The sequence below is a fragment of the Ictalurus furcatus genome, chromosome 1 (assembly GCF_023375685.1).
Source record: "Ictalurus furcatus strain D&B chromosome 1, Billie_1.0, whole genome shotgun sequence".
Taxonomy (NCBI): Eukaryota; Metazoa; Chordata; class Actinopteri; order Siluriformes; family Ictaluridae; genus Ictalurus; species Ictalurus furcatus.
In genome coordinates, this window is record NC_071255.1 from 1,193,233 (window position 1) to 1,214,236 (window position 21,004).

The window sequence follows — 21,004 nt, forward strand, 5'->3', positions numbered from 1 at the left end:
TTTGTATTTGCGTACACGTGTCTGCGAAACGAGTAACTTCCTGTCCAGCTGTAAACCAGGCAGACACGATGTGCTTCATCTTTCGTTCACGTAAACGGCATTATTTTCCTCCTAGTCTTCACTTAACTAGCTTGCTAACGCACTGCGCGTTGTCACGTCGGTATAGCTACCAGTTTCCAGCCTCGTCGTTGGTTTTCCAGGCCAAAACGTGCGACCGAGCAGCGGACGCGTGCGCTCCTGGCGAGATCTTCTCTCCTTTAATAACCTCGGTGTTTATTTCTGAATAAACAGGAAGTCTTTCTGAACGGAAAGTGCCGCGTTTGATCAAGATCTCTTAAAGCTTGGAAAATGCCGACGCTGGGAAGATTTTGGCGTCTTCGCTCCATCCATCACGGCGTATTTATGGCTCGTCCGTTGGTAAATCTTCCCCTGCAGAGAAGTATTTATCAGGTCCGAGACGCACACAAAGCGGTACGCGTGAGGACGGGAACAGAGGCTCCTAATTTCAGGCCACGGTCGATGTGTCGCGCAAGCATTCATCATCTCAGCTCGACTGTCATCCGAACCGACGCGCTTCCATTGTTCGCGAGAGTCTTCGCGTCGCGGCGTCCTCGCTTTCACGCTTTTCACCGCCGGGGAATTGCACTCGGAGTGATTTGAACCGCTCTAAACGTGTATTCTCAGCCCTGGTGCTTGTTTTTCATGCACCCGTCTGTACGAAGCCGCGCTCCGGTTTCCGAGGCGAGACGGCGAGTTTTGTCAGCTGACGGTCTGACTTCTCGTCGCGTAGGCCCCGTCCGGCGCTGCGATTTCACGTGAAGACGGCCTGTCAGAACTGTCAAAGCAGCGAGGTTTTGTGTGATTTATTTATTTGATTTATTCCTCCCCGCTTTCCTCGTCAGCCCCGCGTGAAGCAGCCGTCACGGACGCCGTCGATAATTTCAGACGTGCGTTCGTGACGCGTCCGTCTCCTCTGAAACACGACCGAGCGCGCTGGAGAAATGTTTTGACGGAGTTGTCTATCGTGGCTCTCACTCAAAGATAAATCGCGTAAGCCGTGATATTAAACTAACACGTTTACTAGCTAGCCGAGTTCTAACGCACGCAGTCCCGCGGTTTCGTCCCGTAATCCTGTTTGACACGCTTAAAAACGTGGAAGGACCGTGCCGCTGGTTAGTTCACTCATTACGTGGATTAATGCAGACACAAAAGAGAAGATAAATTCAGACACGGGTGACGAAAAAAAGTAGCACGTCGTGTTTGTGTTGCTGTGTGTGTGTGTGTGTGTGTGTGTGTGTGTGTGTGTGTGTGTGTGTTCCTGGCAGTGGGTAAACGGTGTACACGCAGCAGTACATCAACACCTCGGATCACATCGTGTCAGATGCAATTACACGAAATGTAGAAACGCTGGCAGCCGTGTTTCTGCGCCGATGCCAATCACAAGTCTCTGTTTACCCAGAATCCTCCTCGTTATCTCCCATAATAACCCCCAAAACTAATAATTCAATTGAATTAGAAAAGAAATTGCTTTTTGTGTGTGTGAGAGAGAGATTAACAGCTGTTGCTGTGATTTAAAAGCTGGGCTAGGTTAAATATTTGTATTTCTCTCCTGTGAATAAGGAATATATCTCGTATATAATCACACACAGAGCATCTATATCACCGTATGAAGGGTTTAGACGTCGTTAATATGACGTGTTAATCCCTGAAGTACAGCGTGTGAACACCTGACCATCACTGCTTTAAAAAGACGCCCTCGATATGTCAGGGGAGTGCACCGTCACGTACGTAATTCACCGTTCACGCTGAAAATATCACACACACACGGAGTTGTTGTTTTTAACGGTAGAGTTATTAGTGAAGGTCGAAGCATTTCTACCTTTTAAATATCGTCTGGTATTAAACACCGTCCACCCGACCCGCCGGATTGTTCCCTCACCAGCTTCTCTCTCTCTCTCTCTCTCTCTCTCTCTCTCTCTCTCTCTCTCGGAGCAGTATTAAACCGAAAGCTTTGAGAACCCGATCTTCTGCCCATCTTTACTCCTGAAAGCCTCTCGAAGATCCTCTTTTTATACCCAATCATCTCACTGACCCGCGTCCGATTAACCTCCAGCTGTTTCTGTGTACTAACACACACTCCTCCAGCCTTTCCTCGCCCCCCCGTCCCAACTTTTTTGAGACGTGTTCCAGCCATCGAATTCAAATTCACCGTATTAATCATCTATTAAAACGGTTTCCTCGGTTTAGACACTTTGATCTTATTGTTTGTTTTCCATGCTGTCCCAGCTTTTTTGGAGTCGTGGTTGGATACTCCTGTGTTACAGAGAGTTAACCGACACCTTCTGACCAATCACAGTCCAGAACTCGGCGATCTTGAATCCGAGACCGGGGTTTTACGTGTATAACGAACTCTCCCTGTCTTCTTAAACCGTTTATTTTCATCCTGCGCGTCGGGGTTTATTTATATTTATCCGCTCCTTCATCACTAAATGAAGTTAATTAATTAGCGCGACCTTTCTGCGAGCGGTTCTGTGAGTTGGACTCGTTCGCCGCTCCAGCCGTATCTCTCGCACGGGGCCGTAAACCCCATCTGTTCAGAAGTATATTTATCTTAAAGATGCGAGGAATATTTGCCACATGGTTTTCGTTTGTTTGCAGCTCATCCAAGTTGGCTAAACTCGGACTGTTTTTTATTATTTAAAATAATAAATAATAAAAATGTAAGTATGTGGTGATTTTTTTTGTTTTTTTTATTGCTTGGAAAAATGATTTTGGAGTTGGCACACCGAGTCGTAGCAGTCAATCTGGCGTGTTGCGTTTCTCTACAAGTCCTGTGAATAAATTCAGGAGATGGGAAACTGGACCGTCCTCGAGTTACCGCTTCTACCACCTGGAAAGCTTCTTAAGCGAAGAATCCAAGCAAATAAAAGTCCGTGTAAAAGCAGTGCTCTGAGACGAAACACACCACGTCCTGTTATGATCTCCAGGAGGACGAATGTGAGTTCGTTGGACGTTTTTCTCTCTGCGCTGGGAGAAAATGTCCAGGACTCGGAGCTTGTCAGGCGATATTGATTTGTTTAGCGGGTGAAAACGGCGCGGTTTTGGACGTTTCTCCGTGCTGCTGGAGGGGTTTAGTTTCACTGACGTTAACCGTAGCTGTAAACGGATAAAAAGCATGACGGGTCTGTCAGATTTAATGTTTGGTTTATTTGCTGCGGTGTAAGAGGAGTAAACCGCGTGTGGACGTGCGGTTATGGGACACGGTAACTCCGCTTCGTCACAGTCAGGGATGAATCTTGTCGGTGGCTTCATTCGGGGTTTTAATGCCATACGATCCTGGACGAGAAGTTCAAACAAACCTTCACTACTCGGCGTGCTCTTTAGCTTTTTTTAGTCTTGCTGCCTTCACTTGTCGAAGGTGATGGTTGGTGTGAGAGGGGAATCAGGAAGCAGTTTGAGCTATGAACTCTGGAAAGGATGTGGAGTGCAGTGGGAGGGGGTGGATGGAGGGGATGAGGGTAACGGTGCGTTTCTGACGTGTAAGGAACCTATAGTGGGGTCCTGGATTTACACTGCAAACTCTTACACGTTTCATCCTCGTGGAGGTGGAATCCCATCTCCATGGGTGCAAAATCTCGGCCTCATGGAGGTGGGCTCCTGGTCTCAAGGAGGTGGGCTCCTGGTCTCAAGGAGGTGGGCTCCGGTTCTTATGGAGGTGGGCTCCTGGTCTTAGGAGGTGGGCTCCTGGTCTTAGGAGGTGGGCTCCGGTTCTCATGGAGGTGGGCTCCTGGTCTTAGGAGGTGGGCTCCGGTTCTTATGGAGGTGGGCTCCTGGTCTTAGGAGGTGGGCTCCGGTTCTTATGGAGGTGGGCTCCTGGTCTTAGGAGGTGGGCTCTGGTTCTTATGGAGGTGGGCTCCTGGTCTTAGGAGGTGGGCTCTGGTTCTTATGGAGGTGGGCTCCTGGTCTTAGGAGGTGGGCTCCTGGTCTCAAGGAGGTGGGCTCCAGGTCCCATGGAGCTAGTACCCAATGTCCCTTTTATCTGGAAGACTCTATGGTCTTGTAGAGAGAAGTACGAGTTAATGGAAACTCCACAAACTGCAGAAAGTGAGTCTGATGTAAACCGAGAGCTTTTATATCCTACTCTGGTTTGGCATAGCTTGCATATTTTTTATATCAACCTGGGCATGATTTCCAAGACATGGAGGGTTTTTTTAATGGTTCTTTTAGGAGAAGATTAACAGGACTACTGCTCTCCTTTCCTTCAGAACACACAGAACGTCGTTCGTTTCTGTGGAAGACGCCCCGTTGGAGATTCGCACGAGTCCTCTTGGCCTGCTAGTCTGTAATCATGTCATCAGCGTGGTCTTGTGGAGATGTGGAAGGTAATTGTAGCCTGCTTTGTGAAGCGATGGTGCAGATGAACGTGCCCTGGATCGAGCGGAGTGCTAGCACGGCACGTACGGACATGACCCAGAGCTAGCGGGCTGCGTTTCTCGACAGTCGTGTGTGATGCTAGTTATGTCATTTCCAGCTTCAGTCTCCTGCATGCTACTGCTTTCAGCAAGTCTGAAAAAGCTTCCATGTTACAGGACACTAATTATACACTAGGATTAAACACCTAGCGTCTAAACCTGCGCCTCAAGCGAACGCACGTTTATTAGTTACAGTAAAAACTCTCTCTCTCTCTCTCCAGCCGTCACGTGTCGACACATGAACCTGGGCTCACGTGTCTCTCGGCTCAGCCGCGCAGGTGTTCATTTCCCTCACTGCTATCCGGAGGTTCTTCATCAGCAGGTCACGAACCTGAGGATGTTCTTCCACTGGGTTCTGCGTCTGCAGGTTCACGCAGAACCGCGTTACTTTTGACCCGTCACGCTTTCAAACGTTAACGAGCGTGAACTCTGACCCTGAACGTCTTGGCTTCAGGGACGGACCGATCCCGTCAGTTCACCCTTAGGTTTTTTTTTCACCCTCTATCTTTTTCATTTCTCTCCTTATCATCTTTTCTTCTTCTTTCTTATTTCTGCCTTTTTATTCTTTCTTCTCCCTCTTCCTCTTTTTTCATGTTTTTTCCTCCATTTTCTACCCCACCTCTCTTTCTTTCTTATATTCTTCTTCTTCGTTTTCTTCCTTCATCTTATTTTTGCTTGTTCATTTTTTTTCTCCTTTCTTTTTTCTTTTTGTTCCTCTTATTCTTCCTCTTTTCTTTTTTCCTTCATGTTTTCCTCTTTCGTTTCTTCTTTATCCTCCCTCATCCTTGCACCTTCCCCATTCTTCTTCTTCTTCGTATTATTCTTTCATATTAGTTTTTCTTCTTTCTGCTTGTTCTTTCTCCTTTTTTCTTTTTATTCCTCTTCTTGTTCTTTCTCTTCTTCTTTCTTTATCATTCTTCTTCTTCTGTTTCTTCCTCCTCCTTGTTCTTCATCCTTTCTTCTTTCTTTCCATCCTTCTTCTGTTCCCTTTTTATGAACACGCTTTTTTTGTTTCTCTATTATATCGGTCACGTTTTGTTCTAAAAAAAAAAAAAACCCCAGAAGATAGTTGAAGCAGTGAGCAGAAGCAGATTTGGAACCCTGAACATCTGCCAGATGTTCTCATGCTACCTACAGCAGATCTGGAGAAGGTTGTAAAGTCTCGGTGTGGACCCCGTAGACCCAGAAGAGATCGATAACAGCACCTCGGATGAAATCTCCTCCCCTTTGATTATCCGTCGTCCTGCTACGTGTCCTACTGTAATATACACCTTCCTACAGGCATGTGTGTGGAGTTGTTCAGGATCATCATCCTGTGTGTGTGTGTGTGTGTCTGTGTGTGCTCGTACTCCTACACATAAGATTTATGCTCCTGCTCTTCTTTATCTCCAGCGCTGCTTCACATAAACAAATTGGTGTTGTGTACTAATCGCGTCGGAGACAGCGGGGAGTGATACGAGCGAAGCGCGTTCATGAAGCGCGACTTTAATCCGGTTTTATTATTTCTGTAGATTACGGCGGGAGGCCGGCGTCGCGCGTGCTTCAGGAACTCATGAATTTTAAAAGGACGTGTGATGGTCGTGTGCGGAGATGAAGACACAGGCCAGACCTCGCCTTAACTGTGTAGCCCACCCCCTCCAGCAACCCCCCCCCCCCCCCCCCCCCCCGGCTGACCCCTGAATCGTAGGGGTCACTGTAAATAAAAGCAAGAGTTTTCTCCGGGATCGCAGCCTCGCACTAGCGGCGAAAGACAATGGAGTTGTGACAGGTGTGACTTTTTATTGGAATTGTGATCGTTTTAATAACGTCGTCCCAAGGTGACTTTTTGTTCCCAGGCTCGGGTTATCAGCGTGAATAATTTATCCGGGTGTTATCCGTGATCTTTGCCATCCGACGGTAGACGGTTATTATGTCTCGACGCGCCCGCTGTAACGTTCACGACCAATCGTTTCGTCTCCGTATCGGGATTTTCCGTTTCTGAAGTGGGCGTGGCCTCCTGTTCGTATTTGTGTAATTTATTCATATTCGGTTACGTCCTTATTACACGTTTTGGTTTATACGTTTAAAAAAAAAAGGTAATAAATCCCGGCTGACGTTTATACGTGAATGTTTGTTTATTTATTTGCATTAAAAAAAAGGCGCTAACGCTAAAAAAAAATCGTGTTTCTCTCGCTCCGTTCCTCGTATTCGACTTCCTTCGACTTCCCCTGACTTCCTGGACCTGTCACTTTGACTGTCAAACTGCTTTGCATCTCCATCTTGAAGACTGACTGTTCATGAACATCTGAGGTAGATCCTGGTCCTGTGAAGCAGATGTGGTCCATTTCGAGGTCATGGGAAAAGAAATCGTTACCACCCCATCGAGCTTTCCAGCTCCAGACGTTGGCGAGTGCGTCCCGTTCGCGCTTCCAGCTGCCTCTGTAAACTGCACGTTTAGGCCTGGAATTGTTCCACGTCCCCCCCCCCCCCCCAGGCTTGTTCTAAGTCATCGGTAATAAAGTGCAGCTGTTGCGTGGTCTTGATGTGAACCGTGTTACAGGAGGACTGTGCAGTCTCGCAGGCCCAAGCAGCGTAAAGTGGGAATAGTGGAACTTTCAGCATTCCCTCACACATTCCGATCGAATCCTTCCTCGACCTGGAGTCGAAGGCTACAGCGTTGTCGTGTTTCAGCACTTCAGAGCAGGACCTGATGCAGCAGCTGGTGTGAATCTTCCTGCCGTCAGCAGCTCTCGGGAAACCCTCGGAGGTCTTGCCCTTTACACCGAGCGGACCCGAGACGCACCTTAGGATTCGGATGTAGTTCGTTCCGAGTGGCAGGAATTGTCACTTTCTGGACTGAAAAGAAGTGGAGAGCGTGTCACTGTGCCATCCATTACCATTTCTAAATCTAACCCTCATCAGTGCTCGGGTTATCTCGGGTTATTCTCCATTGATCTGTGACCCCCTGATTCAGCGTCGCTTTCCTGTGCTCTACCCGTGTGTTTATGATGTGTTTAGGACTGTTTGGCCTCCATGTTGGATGTTAGTGGTGCGGTTATTGTATAATGATGAAACGCAGTGCATTATTTTTCCCTATAAAAGCCCCTAATGTTATCACAGCAATTTGTTTAAACACTTTTTTAAAAAAAATCTGTTTATAGTGATATTTAATATCCAGGTGGAACATGGATATCCAGCCTCTCTCTCTCTCTCTTCTTTTCCCCGTCTCTCACAAACATAAACCCGTCTGTCCTGAAGAATCCAGAAATTTACTGCTTTACCTCAGACTGTACCAAAGCGCCGACACTGGAGACTCCTTCCGTAAATGTTATGGTAGAGAACGTTCCACCGGTCTACTGTATATAAACACCATTAAACTAAATAAAGGCTTTGGAGCACAGCACCTGCGGAGGAATCCGGCGTCCTCTTACACGCACTCGAAGTTATAACCCAAGGTCGTGCAGAGGTTGTCTTCTTTACTGTATCTTACGCGATGATGTAAGGCTTTTGGAATGCAGCGACCGTAATTAACCTTTGGGATGACAGCGACGGCGTGAGCATTTTAGCCGTCTCGTTAGAGATTTAAGCGGCGCGACCTCGTATCCGGACTCTCGTCTCTAGTCACCTCTGTCGTCCTGCAAGCCGCAAACTACCGGCACGTCGGGATTTCTGGCAATAAAAGCGTGCCATGTCCTGCTTCCTGCTGTCTCCGTCTGCGCGGTGGGTGGGGAAGGGTATCTATTAATACCCCTGCCATGTTTGCTACGCTCCCTCACACGTCTTCTCTTCACTTCCCTGGATGTTCTGCAGCTAACTTGGTGTGTGTCCTTGCTCAAGCGGAGCAAGTAACTCTGAGAGAGTTCTTTCAGAACGATCGGATGAATATCCGAGTCCACGAGTCATCCTGATTATAGCGTCCACGTTCTTGAGCATGTGGACCGGGTGACTCGAGGTGAACCCTCTCTCCCTCGTCCTCGGAGAGATTATTTGCCTGACTGGTCATTTTACGGCGAGCTGAGCCGAGAGATCATAAAAATGCAGACACCATCCTCCCTGTCCTCGTCCTCCAGACGGCCCCAGACGAGATCCTTTCTCCTCACCCAGCAGGGGAATAAAAAAAAGCTTTAAGGACACAATCACCTCAACTATCAGTGTGTGGAGTGTGTGTATATATAATGCTATGTATGGAATAAAAAAGAGACTCGGTAAGGTGGTGTTTAGTGGATCATTTTTCCAGAACTTAGCACAGTAGGTAAAGTCTAATAACAGATCCGTTTATAGTTCAGTTTAAAGGTGAAAAAGTCGGTTCCAGTTCACATGCGCAGTCCTCGTCCTCCAGACTATTGAGGACACAAGCTCTTCATGGTTCAGCGTGTGGAGCACCCCACCCATGGGGAGACGAGCTGATGTTCAGTAGGAGGGCTTCCGGATGAGGTGGGGGGGTGTGTTTATTTATTTATTTATTGATTTATTGATTTATTTATTTATTTTTGGTACATGAACTCCTCAGGCCATGTTGGTAATTAGTGCGAGGGTTCAGCTGTGGTTTCTTGGCGGCTGTCCCCAGTGCTGTGGTGAAGAATTCCTCCGTGTCCGTGTGCCAATAAACTTCCGAGTCACGGGTACAGCGTAGTGACAGAATGGAGTGTGGAATACCCCCGGCAGCTACTTCCCGTCTGACACTCATCTCACCTCAGCTCTTGACAGGTGACTCGCTAGCGGTGAATATTTCCCCACCTGACACGACGAGGTCCTCCGGATACTTAAATATCGACGTCCTTTCTCGACTCGAGACGATATAGCACTTTTCTTTTCGAGATGTTTTTTTCCTCAGTGACCTCCTGTAGACGCGGACTCTAACCGATATTTCCATCGTTATCTTGATTTTCTTTACGTAGCAGTGGTACTGGGGTGGTGTGATGTGGTGTTTTATTCCTCTTGTACCACGGCAGCGATTTACAGATTTTATTTATTTAAATGATGAGCCATCATGCTAGCCTTTTTTTTCCCTCCCCATTTATAGTTCCTTAAGATCTCACTTGCGTTATAACAGCTGTAAACAGTCGACTCCAGCATCTCTTTGTTCTGTCACTTGAAGTTAATAACACCAGAAAACAACAACAACGCAGTTTGGCGTTTTTTGTTACCGAGAAACCGCAAAGAAACGTAAACTCTCCTGTCCAGATGTCGCAAAACACGCAACGTAACTGGACAATTTTCCAGCAGCTGTATTATTTAAATATATGTATATATTTTGAGAATAAACCAGTGGTGTTTCAAATCTCTTTAACTCTGCAGGACGTTCATTCCCATCACGCGAAAAGAGAATGCAAATTGTGCGTAAACGCCATCATTTGAAACTCGTCCGGATACACAATCCATAATAGCTCTGAAAGGACATGCAAAACCGGAATCCTTCAGATGTGTTAATGCACCTCGTAAACGGTATTAAAAATGCACTATTTTTTATATATGTTCGTGTGTGTGTTTATCCGTATTATCCGGCACCGGGAAATGGAAAGCATTGAAAATAATCAGGTTTTGTTGAAGCCGTACGGACTGAGATTAGTGGTGTAACACACAGACACACGGCGGCGTGTTCAAGCTAAGGGTTCGGGAGATCGTCGTTACTCCACTGCAGAGGAAACCTTCATTACTGAGGTGATGATGGGCGGGGTTTAGAGGAGGGGCTTCTCAAACATCCAGGGAACGAAATAAAATAACTGAATAAATCCAGTGTAGATTTGTGTGTGTTAATATTTTGTGTGTATTTCATTGAGGCAGGTTGTGTAATGTTTCGACCTGACTTTAGATCGTCGTGAGGTCATCTTTTTGTCCTCTGAGGACGTGTTCAAACGGCAGCCATCTTACGTACATGTAGCAGGTATGATCCAGATTTTAGGCTCTCTCTGTCTCTCTCTCTTTCTCTCCCTTTATCTCTTTCTCTCTCTCTCTCTCTCTCTCTCTCTATATGAATATATATATAAATAAAATATACACAAACACACACATTAGTATGACCCTCCCTGACACTTCCTCGTCTGTGGCGTGAACGCACGCTGTTGTCTCCGTGACTGCCTCGCTGGATGAGTCACCCCGCCGTCTCCGGCAGCTTTCCCCTCGGTGCCTCGAAGGCCTCGCCGTGCTCCCCCTCCTCCAAGCCCGGAGGACAATGCGCCTCCTTTTAGCGCTGTCATGCGCTGCTTATTAAAGTAAAACACGGCCACAGTGTGACAACAGACCCACCATTATGTCCATCACTCTCGGCCTCTCGCGCTGTAAGCGACTCTAATTATGTCCTTTTATTAGGCGGCGTGTTGTGCATCATGCCCGCAGCTCTCCAAGTGTCATCTGTGTCAATAGATTTGGATAATCACATGGCTGCACACACACATGTTCGCTGACCGCCATCATGTGACATTTTTTGAACAGCAGACCTCTGTATCTCTCTGTATTGTTTGCGATGCGAATCACAACCTGCTTCCATACAGAGTTCGACTTGCTGTCAGTAGTGACGTTGTTTGTAGAGTAGATGTGGTTCTGTGTTTCTGTGCCTTTGTGTGGTGCTTCCCGGGGGACTCGTGCTTTTCTGACGGCTGAGATACCACACCGAGGGTCCGAGCAGACAGACCGAGCGAATGGAGGAGGCCCCGAGGCCAAACACCGCCGAATTAGCAATGAATTAGCCGTCTGAGCAGCAGAGTCCCATGTGCACCGTAGCCCCCTTTTCTTCCCCGAGAACATCGGCAGATGCGAGTGACAGACTCGTCCTCGGCTTTCCACAAAACGCTTTCTCTTTCTTATTGTCGCATGGCCTCGGTACTACGTCTCCATCCACCGGTTACCTACAAAAGAAGACGAGAGCGGTGAAAGCTCTCGTCTGTCCATCCATCCATCCGTTAGCCTCTATCTACCTATCCTTCCATTCATCCATCTATTATACATGTCAATTTAAATATCTGTCCGTCCCTCCAAATATCCATCCAGACAAAATTCTCTCCATCCATTTCATCTGTCTATTCAAACATCCATCCATCTGTGCACTGAAACATTCACTCATCTAAACAAATGTTAATCCAACAACATCCATTTGTCTGTTTCTCCAAACGTTTATCCGTTCATCCATCCGTCAGTTTAAACATCCGAGCATCCATTTAATTTCCTCTGTCCATCCATCTATCCAATCATCCATCTATAAATTATTTACATCCATCCATTGATCCATCTGTCAGTTTAACCATCCGAACATCCGTTTTATCCCTTTATCCATCCATTCATCCAAACAACTATCCATTCATCCATCCATAGCTCAATTCCTTTCATCCATCCATATTATATCCCTTTATCCAAACATCTGTCCGTTCATCCATCTACACATCTGTTCCATCCATCCAAGCATTCGGAAATCCGTTCATCCATTCAAAGAAAAAACATCCAAGCATCTGTTCATCCAAACTCCTATACATCACTTCACATATCCCTTTATCCATCCCTTTATCTGTCTATCTGTCCTTTACCCCACCACAAACTGTTCCTTAACCTGCTACTGGAGCTATTTCTGGAACCATCATCATCTCAGTAATCACGTCGCCGGCTCTTACTTTGTCCTTTTGACTTTTACGAGGTACCTGGAGTTTTCTCATCAGCGTCTAATAGCAGAACTCTTGTTGACGTTTCTTTTCTTGCCCCGAACACGTGACCTTTCGTCTTGTGTACAAAGCAATTACCGTATTTCTGAGCTTCACAAACAGCCGGCAGTCTGCGATTGAGCTCGGCGCTCCTCGCTGTCACAAAGGATCGTCCTTGGCGCGATCGTCGCTGGCACTCGGCGCTCGTGTGTTCTCAGACCCTGCTCTTTATGTGATGTTGTTTATGCCCTGCTTGCGTTCTCTGTTGGAAAAACACCGCCATGCACCTTTTTCAAACGCACCTTCCAGCGTCAACACATCAGCCAGAGCCTTTTATTATCCTCGTGCATGGCATTGACCCTCACTGTGTATACAGCATTGCAGCGTACACCTTTTATATCTTTTGTTGGATTTTTTTGCCTCTTTTTCCGTGAGATGCAGCCACCCAACCTTGAAGTCGTCATAAAACGGATTGCTTTGCCGAATCTAAAGAGCTAGAGTGTGCCGGAGGCAGTCGTTCAGACTTTAGACACGGATCAGCATTGTATGGTTCATTTGGTGTGTTCCAAGGTCACGTGACCCCTGATGAAATGGTTTTGACTGACACGGACCCCGTGAGGGCGCTTCCTTGTGTCCCGGGGGGGATGGTTTCTAACGAGGCCTCAGAATGGAGCAGATATATAGCGTACGATGGACTTTTATCTTTTGTCCGTTCTCTTTGATCCTCTCTCGTATTGGACGTGTGTCCGTGCTTCGTGAGCCCATGGTTTTTGGCGAATGTTGATACCGAAACATACTTGTTATTAACGTATCCGGGACGTCACTGAACATTTTAATTTGACGCCATGGCCGTGAAAAGCGCACTGGCCTACCGGACTTGTTCTTCATATTGTTAGCGAGTCAGTTTTAAAATTTAAAGCTGGTCAGAATTAGCGTGCTTTGAGTGGAGAAGAGAAGAGAAGATTTAGTTTGACTTGAACTTGATGGCGGCTTTTCATCACACACACCATACGGGGTGTGTTATTTTCACTCTCCCGGCGCTGTCCATAGACAGGTTCTTCTCACCTAGCCAGTGTTTGCTGCTAACAATGGAGTCCTCATGCTGAGTTTTCTTCGTAAGATGTTCACAGTTTGCGGTCTGCTTTGCTTTGATCGTTAATCGTGACGTGTCCAGATTGCTGTCGTTGCGTGTTCTTCACTAGGATTGTCACGTCGTGTTGTATAGTCATGTACTTGGTATGGGATGTTGGTTTCAGAGCAGATGAGCACGGTATCAGTATTAATCCACTGTAACCGTGACCACCAGTGTTTCTTCCCGAATACGAAGGTGCGGGGAAGGTCTGTTTGCGCCGAGTCCACTGCGACGAATACCCTCGGTCGGATTTGCGGCTGACTGGTTGGGGGTCCGGACACGCACCGTTTGCACAGGCTCCGATTCCCAGCAGTTCATTTAGTCTTATCTTCCTGTTTCCACTCGCCAGGCCAGGCTTTGATCCTGGGGATTTATGCTAAGATGGAGATGGTACGTCGTCCAGCCAGATTTCTGGGTCAGTTTAATAATGCCGAGTCTGGCACGCCGTCTCCTCATAGCGTTCATACGGAAGCACATCTGGATCTCTCGTTCAAGGCCTGTAACGCAGTGCTGCTCGATTGCTCGACTCTGATTGGTCAGAACTTGTTCATTACTTTTCTACAGCAGGTATAAAAAGTAACGGCTAGTCACCCGCTCGCCGTATTAAAGGTTCTCACGAGTCCGACCGCGGTCTGCTGTTCCGCTAATTAATCCCCCATCTGTGAAAATGATCTCATGACCCAGACCACACATTTTCCTGTGGTATTGTGATATTTCTGTGAATGAGTCATATGAGAAGTTTTGAAGCGAAGTCACCCCCCTGCGGTGTATCTGTAACATGACTTCCTGTTCGAGACACTGTCTTCATGCAAATTCGTTCAAATCACCTACTTGGATTCCCCAAGTGTGCGCGAGCGTTCCCAGAATATTGACTCACTTTATAGAAGTACACACACACACACACACACACACACACACACACGTATATCCGTTCCTTTTCTCTCCGTTACAGGGTCTGTTCTGCTTAGATTTATTTTACAGCCTCAGGTGTGTGTTTTTTCTTTTTAGAGATACATGAGCGTTGATCTTAGGGATGAGTTGATGGAGTTACTGACATGGGTATTGATCCAATACCGTTCTGTTACTCATACCAAGCATAATGAAGTCTTGAACAAATCTGATTGATTAATACGAAGCTCGGTATCGGCAAGTGCTAAAAAACAAGTTCTCAGTCTGAAAAAATAAATAATAAAGTTAAAGAAACATTGATGTACGGGTTAGGGTTAGATTCCACATCATCTGCGCTCCACAAACAGCCTTTTCTTGTTTTTTTTTTTTCTCCCTGGCTGTTTATTATTATTATTATCCCCCGCCCCCTCTCGTCCACTTCCCAGGATTCCAGAGCTGGGCAGTTAATCTCGACGAAGCGGCAGTGCTTCACGCTCGTCCTTGCTTGTGGCGATGCATCACGTTGTGAGTTTACTCCACCTGCCTCAAGCTGAGAGACGCTCTCCACTTGTCTTACCCCCAACGTCCTGGTTATCCACCACTTCTCCCAGAATCCTCCCCGGAACACACCTCTCTCCAGCGGTGCTCCATGCTCACAGCCTCCTCTTGACAGCCTCATTTCTCAGCGTCGTGCCCCAAAGGCCAAGCTGCTACGCTCTCCGCCGCTTCCGAGATTTCTTCTCTTCCTGCCCAGAACAAACAGGACTGTCCAAATAAACCTTCCAGGGTCTCGTTGACTTTCCAAATTGCGCATGGGCTTTTTCAGCCTGTTGCTTTGTTTGCTTCCAACCAGCACAGCTTTTATTTCAGAATGTGTGGAAATGTCTCCGGGAACTGTTTTCTGAGAAGCGTCAGCATTATCCTGCACGTCAAGCTGCTTTGTTACGATACTACCACCAGCAACATTTTGGGAAAAAAGAAGAAAAAGAAAGACCCAGCTCTGCCTCTGTTGTTGCTTTTCCAATCACATGCATTTATATATTTATTTTATTTGGGTTTAATTTACGTAGCACCTTTCAACCACTTAAGGTGGTTTCACAAAGTGTGTACAATAACACAAAGAAACTTCACAAAACGAGGCTGCTCATCAAACTAGAAACTAGTACATTTCATTTTATTTATTCTCTTTGGTTTGATTAGCGAACGAACTACGTGGCGAGTTGAGGGGAAAAAAGTCAACAATGCAAACACTGTTTAAAAATGATATAGGGGTATGGGTTAGGATTAGGGGTTTAGGGTTAGGAGGTTAGGATTAGGGGGTATGGGTTAGGATTTGGGGGTTAGTGTTGTGGTTAGGGTGTTGGGATTAGGGAGTATGGGTTAGGATTAGGGGGTTAGGGTTAGGCGGTTAGGATTAGGGGGTATGGGTTAGGATTTGGGGGTTAGTGTTGGGGTTAGGGGGTTAGGATTAGGGAGTATGGGTTAGGATTAGGGGGTTAGGGTCAGGATTAGGGGGTTAGTGTTGGGGTTAGGGGGTCAGGATTAGGGAGTATGGGTTAGGATTAGGGGGTTAGGGATTGGAGGTTAGGATTAGGGGGTATGGGTTAGGATTAGGGGGTTAGTGTTGGGGTTAGGGGGTTAGGATTAGGGGGTATGGGTTAGGATTAGGGGGTTGGGGTTAGGATTAGGGGGTTAGTGTTGGGGTTAGGGGGTTTGGATTAGGGAGTATGGGTTAGGATTAGGGGGTTGGGGTTAGGATTAGGGGGTTAGGATTAGGGTCAGGGGTTAGGGGGTTAGGATCAGGGGGTTAGGATCAGGGGGTTAAGGTTGGGGTTAGGATTGGGGTTAGTGTTGGCATTTATTCTCTGCTTCAAGTTCAAGTCAGATGTCACCTGCTCAGAGAGCGTGGTGTGAAATGCTGTGAAAAGTGAAGGAAGGCTTCAAAATAAAATACTACCACGTCATATTTTCATATTCATCGCTATAAACTAATGGCTAATGGTTATGAAATAAATAGTACCTGTTGTCGCTATTCCGTCACGTTAACTGCTTACCTGTAAGAATTTGATCGACCTGCCTCTTGAACTTTAATTCACGAATTTTGGTTCAAAACACATTTTAGAACAACCTCCTTGCCATAGACGTAGAAGCGTCGGAGTCGCTCTGCTGTCTGTGGAGAGGCTGTAAAACACCCGGGGCGTGCTGTTAGGGGACGATAATTGGTGGGGAACTGATTTAGGCCCGAGAAGATGCTCCTCAGAATGTTTGCACAGTTAAGTAAACAGCAGAACAGAGACTCGCTGTAGGCAGAAATCTCATTTCCAAGCCAAAGCCATGATGAATAGTTAAAAAGCGCCTGTAGGAGAACAGCAGCAATTCTCCTGCCTTGTAAAATTGTCCATGTGAGTTTTATTACTCGTTCTCTTGGCACTCGTCTTTCCACTTCTGCCCTTTGGATGAACAGAGCAAGAGAATGTACCCTTCACTCTAGGCCATTTCGGTTCTGAAGGGAACACGGTGTCGGCTTCCCAGAAGTTCATGCTCGTGGTCGAGGGTGTGTCGAATGAGTGTGGGGTTCTTCTGGAAGATGGAGGGAGTAAAAGGTTGATCCATGGAGCAGGAGAGGGTTTTATAACTGGACATTTTATAGTATCTGTCTATCTAGCTATCAGGAAGTTGTGATGGATGGACGGATAGATGGACAGTTGACCAAAAGAAGCAATGTGAAAGAAGAGAACTAGATTCTGCAAGTTCTCCACTTTCAAACCCATCCATCAACCATTCATGATTACATGGACAATTGACCTTCAGACAGTTGGGCCAAAAAATCTGTCCGTCAATCCATCCTTCTGTCATGAGGTTGTTACTGATGGATGGATGGATGGACAGATGAGAAGATGATGCTTTATGAAAGTTCTCCAGTCCCTCCAATCATCCATCCCTGTCATATATTCACTCATTCATGTTGTCCACCCAGGTCATCCATCCACCCGTCATCCCGTATCATCTCAACTGACTCACCCGAATCTCCAGTTATTCAAGTCCTCCATCCACCCATCCAAACACAGCACCCATCTATCCTTCCGTGTCATCCATGCAACCATCTACAATTCCAATTCATCCATCAGTCCATTAATGCCATCCATCCATTCTTCATAATATCTCCACTTGTGCTTTCCATACATCTCTTCTTGGCAGAGAATCTCACCTGACTAACCTGACTCTCCATCTATCCATCCATTCATCCATCCATTTATCCATTAGAGCATCAGTCTAGCCATCCATCCGTTTAATCAATCTCCGTCCACCCATGACATCCTTTCATCCATCCATTAATCCATGTAATTCACGCCATCCATCCACCCATCCATACATCTCTTCTAGGCCGAGAATCATTGCCGTCCATCCGTACAAGTCATCTATGTCCTCTATCCTTTTTATCCCTTTAATCCAAGAGTCATCCATCCATCCATCCATCCATCCATCCCTCCATCCATCCCTCCCTGCCTTCCGCGTGTGGCTTGTTGTGATCTGTTCATCAGCGTGACCTCGGCTCGTAGTTTAATATTTTGCGACTGCTGTTTATGATGGAATGGAAACACGAGAACTCTTTTGGGGGATGAAGGTAGGAATAAAGTGCAGAAGAAATATAGCTTTTATGGAATGCCACTGACAGTAGAGTGTGTGTGTGTGTGTGTGTGTGTGTGTGTGTGTGTGTGTGTGTGCACTACGTACTTCGGTCCCCTGGGTCCTGCTGTATATTTCAGTGTTGGGCTCAGGTTGCCGTAATGCTTTATGAGAGAGCAGATATCTGGAATGCAGCTGGGCTCTTACGCTCGTGTGTGTGTGTGTGTGTGTGTGTGTGTGTGTGTGTGTGTGTGTGTGTTTTCTGAGATGCTAATTCACAATTCATGCCTCGAGTGAAATAATTTGCCTCATGGATTCATCAATATTTAGCTCCTTTCGGTTCAGTGGTCTTAACGTGCGTCTGGTGTTCTTGCTGTTGTGATTATTTCTGGTGTAAACACCTACGACGACGTGTCCGTCAGATCATTTAAACTCCTAACGTTTAGTAGCTTGTTCTAGCTCTAAAGACGTCCCCGGATTCGACACCTACAACTCGGACCTCGCTAAACTCTTCGGGTTTACCGTAGGCCGCGTTTATGACTTTTAAAAAAAAAAAAAAAAGATCCCTCCCACAAATCCGCATGTTTTTGTCTTCATTCTGGATGAGAGGAAATCACGTGTGAACAATATTGCAAAGGAAACCTTTAATTATGGTGTAAAACTGTTTGTTTGTTTGTTTATTTGTTTATTAAAACGTGACTTATTTCCTCTCTCCAGGTTTCTCCTATAATGATTCAGGGACTTTTCCCCGAAGTGCCTGCTTGTTTCTCAGCAGGCCGAGTTTACGAGCGTTCTCTGCTTGGACTAATCACAGGGTTAATCAGTGGCTGATTGTCCCGTTCTTGCATGATTGAGTTTATTTATATATATTTTACTTTTCCCCCGGCTGTCTGGCGTCCTCCCAATGCCGCCTGCTGTAAACAGTTTGCTAAATGAACGGAAAGCCAAGCTGAGTCATGTAAGGTGAAGCGCCTGCAGGGGGTTCTCTCCAGTCTCTTGTTTTTGGGAACTGGTCTGACCTCCTTCGCTCGCTGGACTTCTGATGGTGTGAAGGGCTGAAGAGTAAATCCGTGATGGGTTTGAATACCACAGCACTCTCCGTACCTCCGTCAGAGGGGGCAGCGGTCTGTCTGTTCTCAACCTGAAGATAAGTAGATTGTATTGCGCTGTAGTTCCCGTAGCGCGTTCCTCTGTGTTCACACTAGCAAGCGTTCATTTTTGACGTAGGTGCGTGACACGTACGGGGTTTTCTTCCTTGTGTGCATATTAGTTTATGACGCTGTGAAGAAACGGAAGATCCGAACGATCGTCCGATACGATACGGTTCCTCGGACCAATCCTAGATGGCGTGTGGTCCGACGTGTCTTCAGTCCGCCGCTCACTTCCGACTTTAGTTACTACCTTCAGTTCATACGGAGACGTTACAGAGAAAAACAAATCACCGAAGGATCCGGTGAGCGTATGTAGCTAGTACAGTTAGCTGGCTCTGCTAGTCCAATCGGAGAAAGATTGAAAGGGCCACGCCCATGAGTGACGACCATACAAACATCAGGTGACGAGGTGACTTGTCGCCATTTAGAGGAACGTGAACGTGAGTGTAGTTGGCTTGTTTTGCTCACTTCCGTTTCGTGTTTTGCCGCACAGCCAATCAGAGAGCTGGCTTTTCCACCGCCGGCCTTTGAAATCGGTGCTGAGTGGTGCTTTCGGGACATCGCAGAAAAAAACAAAAAACCAGCGCCGACAGTTGGCTTCGGTTGTAAAACGTGTTCGAGAAAAAAAACCTCCAGTGTGGTAGGAGGGAGTGAAAATATTTCGAATCTGAGACCCCGCCCACACGTACATGCATATTTAAAAAAAACAAAACAAAAACGTATTAGCGTTCTGGCCTCTCGTATGTATGATAACGGAATTTTGGGGCACGTGTATTTCACTGTTCCACGTCCTCTTACGCCGAACACGCAGCTTTCAACTCCAGGTTATTCTCGAGGCGTTGTTGACGTAACCGTTTGACACGTTATCGCCACCTGCTGGACCGGAGAGCTCCTCAGAGGTTTTTTTTGGAGGCGCTGTTTGTGTGGACGGTATGAACTACATTTGCAAAAATATTCATAGGTGTGGGCAGGGCCTGAGAGTTTATTGGTCCCTTACAGAGATGTTAGTAATGTGCTCTGTTAGCTGGAGTGTTTGATGTTGGCGTGATGAGTGTGTGTCTGTGTGCGCTGGTGATGAATATCTGCAGGAAATCAGCTGCGTTTCTTGTTGCCTCGTAAAATTGCTCATGTGATTTATTTATTTATTTATTTATTTATTTATTGCCCGCGCTCTTGGCACTCGTCTTTCAGCCTCTGTCCTCCGAACAAAGACGAGTGTGTCGCTTCTTCACTTCCCAGAACTCCTCCACAGTCATGGTCCAGGCTTGCTTTTGATTTGTGGGAATTTTCTGGAAGTTGTGACTGGTGTGTGTGTGTGTGTGTGTGTGTGTGTGTGTGTGTGTGTCTCATGGTCAGCAGAAGGTCCTGATTAACAGTCCAAACCAGAAATCTGAAAGAATTCATCATTCAAGCAAATTCAGAATTCCCCCTTCAGCAGGAAGTATTCCAGACCGTGTATTTTAGCAGCTACAAAATTCCCATGATGCTTTGCTGTAGCATGTTAACAGTGTATCCCGGCGGGACTGGAATTCCCGAGAGGAAGGGATCGGGCCTGTGGTGCTGCCTGAATGTTCTGTCGATAAAGCAGCACACCGATGTCTGTATTAGACCCGTATTTAAAGGTAACGGCGTTGTCCTGTGTCGTTTCAGACGACCCGTCCGATGCAGATGTTTGGCTGCTGAACAGCTGCACGGTGAAAAACCCGGCGGAGGATCACTTCAGGAACAACATCAAGTAAGAGCTTGCTTTTAACACGTGACTCTTAAACACACAACCTTTATTATTAGGAACGTCAGCTGAACTTAATGTACACACTGAACTGTATATACACACACACACACACACACACACACACACAGCTCTCTCTCTCTCTCTCTCTCTCTCTCTCTCTGTGTTTTGATTTTTCAGTCCCAAACGGTTTTCGTGCCCCAGCTCGACCTCGTCCCGTATCCTCACTGCACAGACAGTTTACATTACCCAGAATCCCACTCTCCTTAACATCAACATCTGTCTCTGTTTGAGCCGAACACACACACACACACACTCTCGAGCGCCCGCTCGGCGTCTGCGTCTGCTCACTCTCGGGTCGACTTTCAGGTCGTGGGTGAAGTTTTGTAAACCCGAGA

At 46.7% G+C, this 21,004-nt stretch overlaps 1 protein-coding gene across 1 annotated transcript in view; it reads left to right on the top strand.

The window, feature by feature from the left end:
• cdkal1 (CDK5 regulatory subunit associated protein 1-like 1) overlaps positions 1 to 21,004 on the top strand; it is a 207,273-nt gene that overhangs the window by 24,014 nt on the left and 162,255 nt on the right. The window contains exon 4 of the mRNA XM_053647308.1: positions 20,528 to 20,612. Coding sequence (XP_053503283.1) covers positions 20,528 to 20,612 — 85 coding nt within the window. The remainder of the gene's footprint in view (positions 1 to 20,527; positions 20,613 to 21,004) is intronic.